Source organism: Belonocnema kinseyi, chromosome 5 (genome assembly GCF_010883055.1).
Source record: "Belonocnema kinseyi isolate 2016_QV_RU_SX_M_011 chromosome 5, B_treatae_v1, whole genome shotgun sequence".
NCBI lineage: Eukaryota > Metazoa > Arthropoda > Insecta > Hymenoptera > Cynipidae > Belonocnema > Belonocnema kinseyi.
Genome location: NC_046661.1, coordinates 63,688,229 through 63,703,277, shown reverse-complemented (window position 1 = coordinate 63,703,277; position 15,049 = coordinate 63,688,229). Strand labels below are relative to the sequence as shown.

Here is a 15,049-nt window from a genome sequence, read left to right as displayed (position 1 = left end):
TGGACGCTTCGGAGAACTTTGGCCCGGTGGAACCCACTGTTTTGCCTGTTGCGTTGACTCAGGAGTGTAGTAGTGGATCCAGGTTTCATCCATGGTTATGAATTGGTGCAAAAACTCGGTCGGCTTACGCGAAAATAATGCCAAATTCTGCTGGGAAGTTGTCACACGAATGCGTTTTTGGTCCACTGTGAGCAAACGCGGTACCCATCGTGCGCAGAGCTTCTTCATGCCCAAAACTGAATGCACGATATTGCCCACACGTTCCAATGATATGCCTACAGCATTAGCTACCTCTCTCAATTTCACTTTGGGATCATTCAACATCATATCATGGATTTTTTCGACATTTTCTGGTGTAGTGACCTCTTTTGGGCGCCCAGATCGTTCAGCATCAACTGTGCTCGTACGGTCACAACGAAACTCGGTAAACCACTTATGAATCGTTCCAGTCGACGGTGCAGAGTCCGGGTAATACTTATCCAACTTGGCCTTGGTCTCGGATATCGTTTTCTTGCGAAGATAGTTGTGTTTGATCAAAACTCGAAACTCAGATTTTTCCATATTAAAAAAAACTCGGAGGTTAGTCGCTTCTCAGTGCTGTAACTTGTAAATGCGTAAACATAAATGGCTGAAGTTTTGACAGGCGTCATTTGAAGGATCAAGCTCGACGAAAATGGTTCACATTAGTGAATACTAATGCCATCTCTTAGAATTTTCAGGTACTTATCAGACTGCCTAGTATGTATATTTCACGTAAAATTTTATATTTCTTTTTCAGATTCCTGCACAATACAAATGTAAAATTGAGAAATGAGAATATATCTTTAAAAATGGCTGTTGAACGTCATGGATTACGTGATGTCCTCTCTTGCGGAGAGTTGACGCCCCCTCTATCTGATTCAAGTGAACCACCATTATCCCCAACATCAGGGCCGATGTCTCCACCTTCACCTGTTTCCATTAAGGATGAAATAGATTTAATACAAAACTCTAATGCTTCATCAGCTTCCATTAAACGAGGAATTCCGGAACACACACGTATCACTCTTTTTGCTGTATTGTTCATATTCCTAGCATTCAATCCTTTTGGTATTATCTTGGATAAGATGGTTAAAGTAAAGTATGATTACTCAAATCCAAGGTTAGATGGACGAACTATATTGAACTATCAAGGTAAGTCAACAGGTGTGTCTCATGTTAGAATGGTTTTATTAAACTTGTACTCGGGTGAACCCGGTTAAACATCATAGCCACGAACTAAGTCAAGTGACTGATGAGATTAGAATGTTATAAGTTTATTCAATAAGATGCTTGAAACCTCCTGCGATGATGATGTAGGTATACAATTACGAGCGGCCGCGAGCATTAGTGGTGACAACAGTCACCTCTGGATGCTTCCTAAGAGCTACCATCTGCCACTCCGCAGGGTTTTAATCGCTCGCTTCCTGATGGTCAAGAAATTTTCTTACAATGTGACAGATGTTCAATAAAACCCCCTTCTGAGCTGCTGCCAATATCCTACTGACTCCTAAATATTCAAGATGTTGAGTGCATCTTGCGTGCATGTTGCCTGTAGCCGAAATCGCAATAGGAGGAATAGATAAACGCTTGACATTTCTCCATATGGTGTCTATTTCATGACTTAACTAGCTATACTTATGGATCTTGGTTGTATAGGTTGACTGCAAATTTTGGTTAAATAGACAAGCAATGTCCATGATGTAGACTCTTCCACCTTTTTTTCTCGGATGTCAGGTCGATTGGTCCGGATTTAATGATGCGTTTGAATAGGAACATTCCAATATAAGATGTAATCTTCGCTTTCTAAAATGGGAATTGGAATGTATCTATGGGTTTCTATCGGCCATTCCAGCTGCATACGTCGGCTAAAAAGATTTCGTAGCAGATTAGGCGTTGTCTCAGCCCTACCACTCTCCGGCCGGCCGGCAGGCAGCACCGGCAGGCTAGCGCGTGGGGCGCCTTTAAGGAGATAAAGAAGGCACCTGCGGCTCTGAAACGTTTGCAGCGTGTTTTTGGGATGCCAAACTTTTATTTAAGCAACAAAAAAATATATTTTTTAAAGCCGTTTCATGGGTGGCCCCCTTAAGTGTCCTAGGTTTAGGGCAAGTTGTTGATGCATAATTCCCGCTACATCATTATGTTTGTGCATATATTCTCTCTTTACCATCACGCGACTCATGTTATTATTATTATTTTTATTTATAATCGAATGTGCCATCAAAGATGCGAAATCTATTAGCTGGCGTTAAAGCAGTCACCCTCAGCAATGACATAACCTGCCATACAATATATACTGTAGCTTAAAAGAGTACATGTTCCGTTTTCTGCACGACACGCAGTGGAACCGAATCGCGAACAGCTGGCCAAAAGTATGAAATGTTTAAAAAAATAGGCCATTTTATGTTACTCTTGGGTTTTTGGGGTCGCTGATTACGAATCCGATGTCAAAAATTCAGGAAACAAAAGGGCGGATCTAATATGGCGGACTAGTATGTTAAATACATTTTTTTCTTTAAAATTTGTATGAGAGGGTTTTCGACGTCTCTTATCACGAATATGATATCACAGATTTGAAAAAGAAAATAACTGATCTAATATGGCAGACGAGAAGGCTAACTAAACTTTGGATTCCTTTCAAAATTTGTATTAGGTCGGTTTTGAGGACGCTGATTACGAATCCGATGTAAAAAAGTCAAAAAACAAGATGGCGGATCCAAGGTGGCAGACAGGTTACTTGAAATTATATTTATCACAAATATTAATCGATATATGTATATTATAACAAAACACATTATGACGGACTAAATCAAGTGACTGATGAAATGTGGATGTAATAAGTTAATTCAATACGATGCTTTAAACCTCCTGCGACGATGCTGTAGGTACACAATTAGGAGCATGATATAGTTTGGAGCTCGTCCCTTACCGCTGCCATACCTAAACAACGACTGCGAGCGTTGGAAGTGACAACAGTCACCTCTAGATGCTTTTTTCAAGCTACCATTTACCTTTCCACGGGTTTTTAGTCGCTTGCTTCCTGATTGTCGAGAAAATTTCTGACAATGCGACATGTGTTTAATAAAACGGCCGTCTTATCTGCTACCAATACCCTGATGATTCCTAAATGTTCAAGATGTTCATTACATCTTGCGTGCACATTGCCAGTAACCGAAATCACAGTGGGATAAATAGATACATGATTCACATTCCTCCACATGGTGTTTACTTCATGTCTTAACTCGCTGTACTTATGGATCTTGGTTGTATAGGTTTACTGCCAATTTCGGTTAAGTCGGCAAGCAATGTGGGTGTTGTAGACTCTTCCACCTTTATTTTTCGCATCACGATGTCAGGTCGATTGGCTCGCATGTAATGATCCGTTTGGATAGTAACATCACGATATAAGATGTAATATTTGCTTTCTAAAACGAGCATTGGAATGTATTTATAGAAAGTCATTCATTCTTTAAAGAGTCCTAGGTTTAGGGCAAGTTGTTGATATATAATGCCCGCTACATCATTATGTCTGTGCGTATACTCTCACTGAGCCATTACGCGAAAGCCGTCAATAACGTACTCGATGGATTCGTTGGTACCTCCACATAATTGGCCCACGTCTTGATGTAACACCTGTTTGCGATAATTTCTGGTGCTGACAACCTTGTCCTGTATGGCAATGAGAAATACTTCCGTCTCTGGATACAGAAACCCTTTCTTAGCCAAATATTAGATGCCTCACTATCCATTTTGTTTTAATCTAACGTGTTGGGGTGCTCGGCATGGATAGTTATCTGCCTCCATTGTATTTCTAATTCCTCTATGGTTTCTGCCCTGATATTCAAGGCCCCAACTGAGGACAAATTTAAGGGCGTGTATTCAAGATCCGCTCGACAGATGGTACCGTAAAGCGCAAAATTTCGTTTGCTGTTAAAATAGTCTCCCAATTGTATAACTTGTGACTCATACAGTTTTTTGACATCTACAACGCCCCTACCACCTAAATGTCGTGGTAGAACTACCCTTTCAATCGCTGAATTTCTGTGGTGCATTCGGTGTTTCGTTATTTCTACGCGAACAATTCTGTTTAACTTTTCAAGGTCGGTGTTAGACCATTTTAAGAGCCCGAAGGAGTACGTGAGGACAGGGATGGCATATGTATTGATCGCCCTGATTTTGTTTGCCGAGTTGAGAAAACTCTTCATAATTAATCTGAGTCTCGTAGTAAAGGCAGTCGTTAGGCTTGTCTTAACTATCGTATGTTGAATACCTTTAAGTTCAAGAATACGCAGATATTTATATGATTCGCCTGAAGCCATTGCTTCAATGTCATTTTCGAACTCGTTCTCTAACTCTGCGATTCCTAATTCCCCTCTGATTAAATGCATTGTTCTACATTTATCTAGTACGAACTCCATGTGTATATCATTGGAAAACTGCTTTGTGACATCGATCACTTGCTGCAGTTTCTAGCCTGAACTAACGTACAGCTTCAGGTCATCCACGTAAAGAAGATGGGTCACTTGATGACCATCCTCATTATCATGAATTCTGAACCCATGAGACATGCTATTTAGTGTTTTGCTTAATGGATTCAACGCTAAACAGAACCATAGTACGCTGAAGGAGTCTCCTTGAAATATACCCGTCGTAAAGCGTATTAATCTAGTTATCCTTAATTGGCCATGATCAAAATACTTGGTTCTTGCACCCCAGAGCCTCATCGCATGGCTTAGAAAGTCGATAATGCGTGGGCAGATTTTGTTAAGTTTTAAGACTTCAAGCAAATAATCATGCGGCACGAAAGGAAACGCTTGTTTGTAGTCATGTATGCCATGTGTAAGTTCCTTTGATGCCTACGAGCTTGAATCATGACAACAGCACTTATAGTGACTAGATCTTTACAGCCTCGTGAGTTTTTACAACATCCTCTTTGTTTTTCTGTAAGAATGTCATTCTCGTCGCAATGAGAATATACCTTATATGTTTTTTTTGGTATCATATACGTAGTACCTTAGAGCATAAAACCTGGCATCAGATGTGGGTGTTCAATGATCTTCTGAAAACACCTTGCCAACACAAGACGCACACTCGTCAGGTACTTGTACCGTTTAACGCGGCTTTCTCTAACTGATGTTCATTGCCGTTGTTTTCCACGCCAAATCAACCTGTTGTTTAATCTCTATTGCTCGGTCTTCTGTAACATGTAGATTATTCCTGATGTCTTTCACCTTAGCTATAAGATCTTTTAGTGTGACTTTTTGTATATTAGGACACTTTTAATTACTTTCGTAATAGAGACTCACCAATTCTTTTTTCATTGTGGTATCCCAATTGATGCTCTACCACGGTATTTCTGTCGAGGTCTATATCATCAGTCACAGACGCATTTTTATAATGCAATCAAGTGATCTGATGAGAGCAGTCTACCCAGACATATTGGACAAAGCCTGGTTTTTACCCTATCATTGACGGACTGGGTTGCAGTCAAGTACACGATGGAGGGACCTGTAGCTTAAGATGGGTTCCGAACCACCAGAACCTCGGTAAAGGTACATTGAAAAATTTCTAGAGGTACCGGCTCAGGGATCGAACCCCGGACCTCTGAGGTGAAGTCCGAATGTCTAACCAACTGATCATTACGTACAAGAGCCGCAAAAGACGAACTCCAATATAATAATCATTTTTCAAACTTCTTAAATATTATTATTATATTAGATGCTTATAAATTGGAAATATTTTTCAATAATAAATTTAATTCATAGTTCGTAGCAATGTAACACTACATTTTCTTGAAATACGGCACATACACGTTATACTTACGACAAAAAAATATCTGGGGACTTTTTATACAAAAAGTTGAAAAAGATTGCATGGGCACGTATGGGGAGCGGGTTTTTTTTGTTTCCATTCATTTGTAGTTCACTTTACAAGATCGGAAGGGTTCGTAAGTGGAACAGCGTGGAGCAGCTCAACTTTATTCTAAAGGTTTCCTTAATTTAATTTAATTTTATCTTACTTTTATACACAAATCATCTATTTTTTTACACAATAATACAGTCACTATTTTCCTAGTGATTTTTATTCATATAGTACTTACCGCTAGCCGATAAATTCATTAAAAAAATTTCTTTAATCTTAATTCTAGGATTTTCTATAACTTTCGAAACACAGAACCTGTTTTAGAACTGCGAAACCACCAGATGTGAACAGAACGAAGGACACTATCAAAATAATACAAAAACGTAGGTATTTGCAACGTGCTAGGTATGATGTACTAACAATAATGCACCGTGTTCGCTGGACTAAGGTATTGGAGACTCAGTGCGAAGATAATGCGGGCAATGTACAATAGGGTGGGTTGCAAAATAAAATGATTTTGTTTTTTTTATCAGGATATGAAAACTCTCATTCTACATATAAACATAGATTTCTTTGCGCTTATAAAGGTTTTTAAAATGACATTTTCCGTTAGCAGAAATTGTTTGAAGTTCACATAAGGTGGTTTTTTAAATATATATTTCAATGATGTTTCCACGGTTATCCTTAGAATCATTTTACTTTTGATAAAGAAAATAAATTTCGATAGTAAATAAACTTACGCAAACACCCAATTTTATTTAAAAAGTATATTTTTTTGTGAATTGAAGTAGTTAAAAGGCGTTCAAATTTTTTCTGTTTATTCTTTTTACATTGTTTGTTTCCATAGTTTTTTGTAAATCAAATTATTATTACCTCATAATTTATAATAATACAAGATTACTAACTGTAGAACCTTACCATCGTTTCTTATATCTTGATCTGAATCGACAATTTTTGTTTCATTAGAAACTATTAATTGAGTTCTACAAAAGCAAGTTCCAGTTTTGATTTGTTTATAAGCGCATCTAAAGTTATAATAAATCCATGCTTTTACCAGTCACTAATGTTATTTAATATAGTTGATATTCCTATAAGATCCACCTAGTTATAACAGTTTATAAGCTTAGATCCTCGCCAGTTATTTTCGAAAATAAAAATATTTCGAGTTATATCTGACAAATGCTTGGGAAGCAGTGAGGTTGGAAAACCTGTTTGTTTAAAATGAGTTCCTCATACTCAGCGCGCATGAAATCTTTGGACAAAGAGATATTCGATACTCGGAAGCTTCAAGTGAAAGCCCTAGTAGGGAAAAATGACGCTTGGGAATACGTTTCTGATGAAAAAGGTAGGCCAGTTATAATGGAAAGTAATTTGGAATCTCAAATGGCAGCACAGGCCTGTGATGCTGTCAACAAAAACACTTACTCTGATTAGATTTGAGTTATCAATAATCAGAGCTCAAACAGGTAAAAGGGTGCAATGCTCAGTACAATATCTGGAAAAAATTGCATAACATTTATCAATCCAAAGGGTTAGCAAGAAAGGTAACCCTTATGAAGAAGTTGATTCTACACAAGATGACTGAAGGTTGATGTCAGAGAGCACATGCAAGAAGTTGTTGTAGTAGACAATCTTCACGAAATAGAGAAAAATATCAACGAAGATAAGTTAAAAATTATGTTACTATATGGCTTACTATCAAGCTTCGAAACTTCAGATGTGCAATAAAATTTGCGAGATGATCTCCCTTAACCCGGAGTCCTAGATATTAAAAATCATGTAATAAAGTGACGCTAGAAAATCGAAGCAAAATGTTGTCAACTCTAATGCAATGATGGCAAGTTGCAGCAAAAGTGGAAGCTGTCACAGGTTTAGAATAAAGGAGGTAAAAAGGTGAGACAGCATATTGCTGATTGCACTGCGAAGTATGAAAGTTCGACAGAAAACGCAGGCAACGTAGGGGAAATCGGTTTTCTCGCAAACTGTCATTAATGAAAAGTCAGTATTGAAAACGGCACATTTTAACCCTGGAGAAAAATTTTGTCTCGACAGTGGCTGCACATCACATATGAGCAGTGATGAAAATAAATTCATGGATAGTCAAACGTGTAATAGAGTAAAATTAAATTGGAACGGAAATTATTAAATTTAGAAGGCACTCTTTACGTTCCTTATTTAAGAATGGACTTACGGCCGATTCCATTAACCATGATTAAATTTCAATCCTTGATTCACTTTACTTAATGATTATATTGCGTTCCGTCATCGCTTAAACCATAATCAAAGTAGCCTAATCGCTGTTGAACTTAATCGGCTATTTTTGGTGGTTTAGCGACTTAACTAGCATTTAACGGAGCTCAACAGAACCTCAAAGTTTAGTTCAAGTGCAGAACGACAATGTATAGTGTGAAATATGGTTCAAAATGTAGTGTGTTCTCAAAATATTATTTTTCCTCTTCTTTTCGCTTTAGAAAACACCATTTCACTTAATTACTTTAACGTTATTTTTTGAGATGCTTCGCCAGAGCAAGTAAACATGGCGTCATCTTTGACGTCAGAGGCCTACTTATTTGGTTTTGCGTGCCAGAGATGGCACTTGAACACAAGTTGCGTGACTAAAACCATGAGGATCGCCTTTGCAACAGAAACATGCAGAAACTAGACTTTATTGCTAACAGGGGATACGGTTAGCTAACCATAGGTAAAAAATTCGTGGTGCAGCGTTTTTCAAGTTAATCATGATTAAGTCGTCGATTAAAAAATAATCATGACTAGTTATCCATGGATTTACTTAGAGACTGTGGAATCTGCCCTTAATCTTAGCAAGTAAAATAACGGCTAAAGTTTAGCCGGTAATCTTTAGAAACCATGAGGCTGTAACTCGATACAACAAACAGTGTGAAAAAGCGCTTGCCCATAGGATCGATGGTCTGTGCTACATTCAAGAGAATTTCGGAAATCGCTAATTCACTTTTCGAAGAAAATAACTCTTCGAAGTGGCAGTTATGGCATGAAAGACTTGGACAATTAAATTACAGTGATTTAAAGAAACTTTTTTGGAGCTCAAAATAAGTTTCAACAAGAAAGAAGAATTCAAAACCTGCTTTTTAACGTTCAAGGATCCAGGTTTGAAAATCAGTGGAGCTGAAGATAGCACAACTGAAGGAATTAATGAATATCCTTTTAGGAAGATTATTGTCAGAAATCCGATTAATATTTCAAGAATGCATCTCAATTTACAATGATAATCAAGGAGCCTAAACAGTTGCAAAGAATCTTGTCGATCAATCAAGAATAAAATATATCGATAGATGGCATCATTTTCTCAGGGAAGCTCTTGTGATTGGTTCGATTTCATTAAACAATCAACAGTCCAGCGAAATGATGGCTGATGCACTTACTAAGGAATTGGCTAGACTAAAGCATCAGAGAAAAGCACCAGAGAAAAGTTCCATTGAATCGAAAATCAATTTAACTAATGCCCATTTTCCATATTTTTTATTTACCCGAGTTATCACTTTATTGACATTTTATTCCTCCAATTTGTCACTACAACGAATTTTAGTTAGTTCGAATTATTATGTGGCCTAACTTTTAGATCGCCTAATTTCTCTAAGCCAGAACATTTATTTATCATAATTTCCATTTAGTCTCATTTCTATTTCTGAAAATTTTTATATGACATAATTTTAATTCTTTCGAATAACTACATAACCTAATTTTTTTGCACGAATGGATAATTATCGTAATTATTATCTACAATCATTTTTAGTGAAACTAAATGTCAGTTATCCTAAATGTCACGTAACATAATTTTAACTTAATATAATTTGAATATAATCTAAGTTTAATTTTTTCGAATTAAATTTGTGATATAAATATAAATTATCCATATCCAAATTAAATTTGCTATAATTTTCATTTGTTCTAATTTTAATATAACCTCATTTTCGTTGCTCCAAACAATCATTTAGCCTAATTTTTATTTATGCAAATTATCATTTATCATCAATTGTATTTTTCCTAATTTCCATTTAACCTAATATTGATCTATTCGAATTTTCACGCGCCATAATATCCAATTAACAGAAGTTCCATTTGTCTTACCGAACTTCCGTTCAGTTTTGAAGTCGTGGTTTCCCATCTAGATGTATTTAGTCTGGTCGGTACGTCAGATGAAGATGGCGCTGTGCAACACTTCCTGGGGTACGGTTACCAAATAAGAGTAGGCGCCAAATTCAAATAAGGAGCCTCTGCAGACACAGTAACCGTCATGAAAATTATTATGTAAGGCCAAATTTCTTTATATCTTGAATTTATTTCCCTTTCAGAAACTTAAATTCGGCCCGATATGTAATTCTAGATTAAAGTCCCCCAAACACTTATTTGCAAATATTTGTGAAAAATCGATGCATAACTGCATAGAAGAAAAATACCAGAAGGTAAGTACACACTAAATTATCAAATTATAAGTAAACAAAGGTAAAATAGTAATTTATAATTAAATTTCAAGTTTGGGTAACTCCATAAAGGAGCATTATTAAAAATGATTGATAAAATCAAGGAAAATATTCCCATTGTTAATTGTAACAATTTTTGAAACAGAACTGAAGACAAACTTTAGAAATACTATTTCAGGTAGAATGGTTAATTTAAAAATAGTTATTAAGGTTTTCATGTTATAGCTTTTTCGTTACGCAGAATTTGCAATTATTATTTAATCCTCATGATGAAGGGCTTTGTTTATTCCTTCGAAAATTCTCTAGAAAACTTTTTCTTAAGGTATTATTAATCAAATTTTCCTTAAGAAACATACTTTTTATCAAATTGAAAATTTGTCTACGTCTCAAATAAAAGTTTGTAAATTCAAATGTACCAAAAACATTTGTAAAGAATGTTGCAGGTAATAAAATGAGCGCTACAATTTTAGATTTAAATCATCATTTCAACTTTGACCTGAATAGACAGAGAAAATTCAATACCAAAACACTAAACAACTAATAGTCGATAAGCAATTTTCCGCTGCAATATATTATTCTAAATTTCGACTTTAATTATATTTGAAAATTAGTTAAAAATAAGAATGGCAATATTCTCTTCGATTTTATCAATCTTTTCAGATAATGTTCATTTTTGGACCTTATCATTAATTTCATGTTGCATGGATCAGTCGACTTATAAACATTTTATTGAAAAATATTGACATTGGTAAAATAGTAATTTATAATTTCATTTCAAGTTCGGTTAACTCCGTTAGGAAGGGGCATTGTTCAAAATTATTTATAAAATCAAGGAAAATATTTTCATTGTTAATTATAACAGTTTTTGAAAAAGAATTGAAGACGAACTTTAAAAATAATATTTTAGGCTGAATTGTTTTTTTTAAAATAGTTATTTATGGTTTTACGTTTTTCTCTATATTAGTCTCTTAATTTATTCCTGGAAGGATTCTCTAGAAATAGGTACATTACATTTTCATCAAACACATTGTATGATAAATTTTTTTTATAAAAGTCACAATTTTAAAAGTTCTAAATATCACCTTCAAAAATGATAATTTTCAATAAAATGTGTTTAATGAAAATGCCTTAAAGAGATTTCTAGAGAATTGCTCGTGGAACAAAGTCCTACATAATGAGATTTAAATAATAAATGCAACTTGTATGTAAAGAAAAAGTCAAAACATGAAACCCTAAATAACTATAGTTAAAGAAAACAATTCCAACCTAATTTTTTTCTTAAGTTAAAATAGCGATTGCTTTCAATCAATTGTTTATAAATCGACTGATCCATGCAATATGGAATTAAGGATGTACTGATAAATTTACCTTGATATCAAAGATCATAATTGTTAAAAAATATTTGTAATATCGTGGATAATATTTCTATTCTTATTTTTAACTAATTTTGAAATATATCTGAAGTTGAACATTAAAATAAAATATTTCAGCGAAAAATTGTTTATTCAGTATTAGTTGTTTAGTGTTTTGGTTCTTCATTTTTTCTTTGGGCTCATTTTATCCCGTGAAAAATTCTTTATTAATTTTTTTTTTACGTTTTTATTTTAAAAATTTATTAAGCACTTCTAAAATTGTAAATTATATAAAAAATATTTTGTTCAATAAAATTTGTTTCATAAAAACGAACCAAAGAGATTTCTAGAGAATCTTTTAAGGCATAAACTAAGCCCTCCAACATTAGGATTAAATAATAATAGCTACTTCTACCTGAAGGAATAGCAAAAACATGAAACTCAAAGTAACTATTGTTAAATAAACAATTCCAACCTAAACAATTTTTCAAAGTTCGCGCTAAGATCGGTTTAAAAATTAGTTACAATTAAACATGAGAATATTGTCCGCGATTTTATCAATAATTTTTAACAATGCTAATTTTTTACAGAAGAACCCGAACTTGAAAAGCAATTATAAATTAGTATTTTATCTATGTGATTGTTTTCCCATAATTTGTTTATAAATCTATGTACAAATAAAGTTATCTAATTTTCAAAAATGAGAATTGTTAAAAAAGGTTTAGAAAATTCTAGAAGAATATTGTAATTGCTAATACTAACTAATTTAACAAGAGAGCTAAAGGCGAACTTTTTAAACAAATATTTTCGCGTACAATTTTTTATTCAATATTAGTTACTTAGATTTTTGTACTTTCTCTTTCTGTTTACCTTTGTCATTGATTTCGTATAAATTGTTTAAAAGTCGCCTGATCCATGCAATACGGAATTAATGATAAGGTAATAACGTTATTTTAAGTCCAAAAATGAGTACTATCTGAAACGATTGATAAAATCGAGGCTAATATTGTCATTCTTATTTTTAACTAGTTTTAAATAAATCTAAAGTCGAGATTTAGAATAATATATTTTAGCGGAAAATTATTTATCGAAATTAGTTGTTTAGTGTTTTGGTTTTGAATTTTTTTTTTGTCTATTCAGGTAAAGTTGAAATGATCATTTAAATCTAAAATTGTAGCGCCCATTTTATTACCTGCAACATTCTTCACAAATGTTTTTGGTACATTCGAATTTACAAATTTTTATTTGAGACGTATACAAATTTTAAATTCGATAGATTATTATTTCTAAAGTTCGTCTTCAGTTCTTTTTAAAAAATTGTTACAATAAACAATGTGAATATTTTCCTTGATTTTATGAATCATTCTTAATAATGCTCCTTCTTTATTGAGTTACCCGAACTTGAAATTTCAAAATAAATTACTTTTTTACATTTGTTTACTTATCTGCAGAACACCTAAGACTCATTTCCTTCCCTTGCCGTGGATACATAATATTACGTACATGATTAAGTTTCTGAAAGGGAAATAAATTCAAGATATAAAGAAATTTGGCCTTACAGAATAATTTTCATGACGGTTACTGTGATTGCAGAGGCTTCTTATTTGAATGTGGCGCCTACTCTTATTTGGTAACCGTATCCCAGGAAGTGTTGCACAGCGCCATCTTCACCTGACATACCGACCAGACTAAATACATCTAGATGGGAAACCACGACTTTAAAACTGAACGGAAGTTCGGTAGGATAAATGGAATTTCTGTTAATTGGATATTATGGCGCGTGAAAGTTCGGATAGATCAATATTATGTTAAATGGAAATTGGAAAAAATAAAATTGATGACAAATGACAATTTGGAGAAATAGAAACTAGGCCACGTGGAAGTTCGAGCAAATGGTAATTATGACAAATAAAAATTAGGCTAAATGATTATTTGGAGCAACGAAAATGAGGTTATATTAAAATTAGGACAAATGAAAATTATAGCAAATAGTGATTCAAAAATATTAAACTTAAATTCTATTAAAATTAGAAGAAGTTAAAATTATGTTGCGTGACATTTAGGATGAATGACATTTAGTTTTATTGAAAGTTATTGTAGATAATAATTATGATAATTATCCATTCGTGCAAAAAAATTAGGTTATGTAGTTATTCGAAAGACTAAAATTATGTCATATAAAAAGGTGTCGAAATAGAAATTAGACTTAATGGAAATTATGGTAGATAAATTTTCTAGCAAAGAGAAATTAGGTGATGTAAAAGTTAGGCCACATAATAATTGGGACTTACTAAAATTCTGGTTAGTGACAAATTGGAGGAACAAAAAGTAGATAAAATGATAACTCGGGTAAATAAAAAATATTGAAGATGAGTATTAGTTAAATTGCTTTTCGATTTAATGAAACTTATGACTAGTGGAGTATGGAGAATATTCATGCGCCTCCTGTTGAATTACCAAATAAGTTCGAATGCCATTTAATGCATTTTCCGGCCGGATATAGCCAATAAAATCAAGGCATTCGAATGCCGTTAAGGGACCTTTCGGATTAAAAAGGAATTAGTTCAGATTTATAGGCATTAAAGTGTAAAAAAAAATGTATTACATATAATCCAAAATAATGTACCCCTTTTTAATGGGTATATAATGTCAAGCGGGAGGCTTGACACAGAGAATGACTGTATTCACTTGGAAGGTAGGGTTAAATGTCTGCTTTCAAACTCGACTGTCGAAAAGCCGGCTGAACTCGTGAAGTGAATTGTTCCTCCATATTTAGAGAATATATTTCCCAATTTTTAGGTCAGAATAATAACACAGGCCCACAAAAAAACGTTTTCTGCACGCGACAAGTCACTAGGCCACCCTTATCGATTTTGAGCCGCTGAATCCGACTATGGCCTCAGAATTTGTTCTACACGTCTCAGTTTTCCCCTAGATGCAAAAAGTAGGGAAAAGCCTAGGGATTTTCTCGTCGCACTGGCCAAACAAAAAATTTGTCTGCATGAGACAAGTGACTAGACTGCCCTTATGGATTTTGAGCCGCTAAATCCAAATATGGCCTCAGAATTGGTCTTACGCGTCTCAGTTTCCCCCTATATGCATAAAATAAGAAAAACCCTGGGGATAAATTGCTCGTTATTTTGATAATGCCAGTATACGCGCAAATAGGTACATCAATATTCTTATGTGCAACGGCTTATGGTGACTTGATTTTTACACAAAAATTTTTTAGGGTACCTTTATTTCTCCTAGCTTTGGGTTTCTGCTGAATATGGTTACAAAAATAAATAGGCAGTCGCGGACAATTGTCCAGGGGTGGTCCCGAAGGAATTAACCCCCAAGCGGAGGTGTGAAAAC

The 15,049-nt window shown here is 34.4% G+C and overlaps 1 protein-coding gene across 4 annotated transcripts in view; it reads left to right on the top strand.

The window, feature by feature from the left end:
- LOC117173473 (sterol regulatory element-binding protein 2) overlaps positions 1 to 15,049 on the top strand; it is a 168,757-nt gene that overhangs the window by 91,517 nt on the left and 62,191 nt on the right. For 2 of the 4 annotated variants that reach the window (XM_033362076.1, XM_033362074.1), the window contains exon 4: positions 779 to 1,173. In XM_033362076.1, coding sequence (XP_033217967.1) covers positions 779 to 1,173 — 395 coding nt within the window. Of the gene's footprint in view, positions 1 to 778; positions 1,186 to 15,049 lie in introns of all 4 variants that reach the window. The other 2 variants (XM_033362073.1, XM_033362075.1) reach the window with 1 other exon arrangement.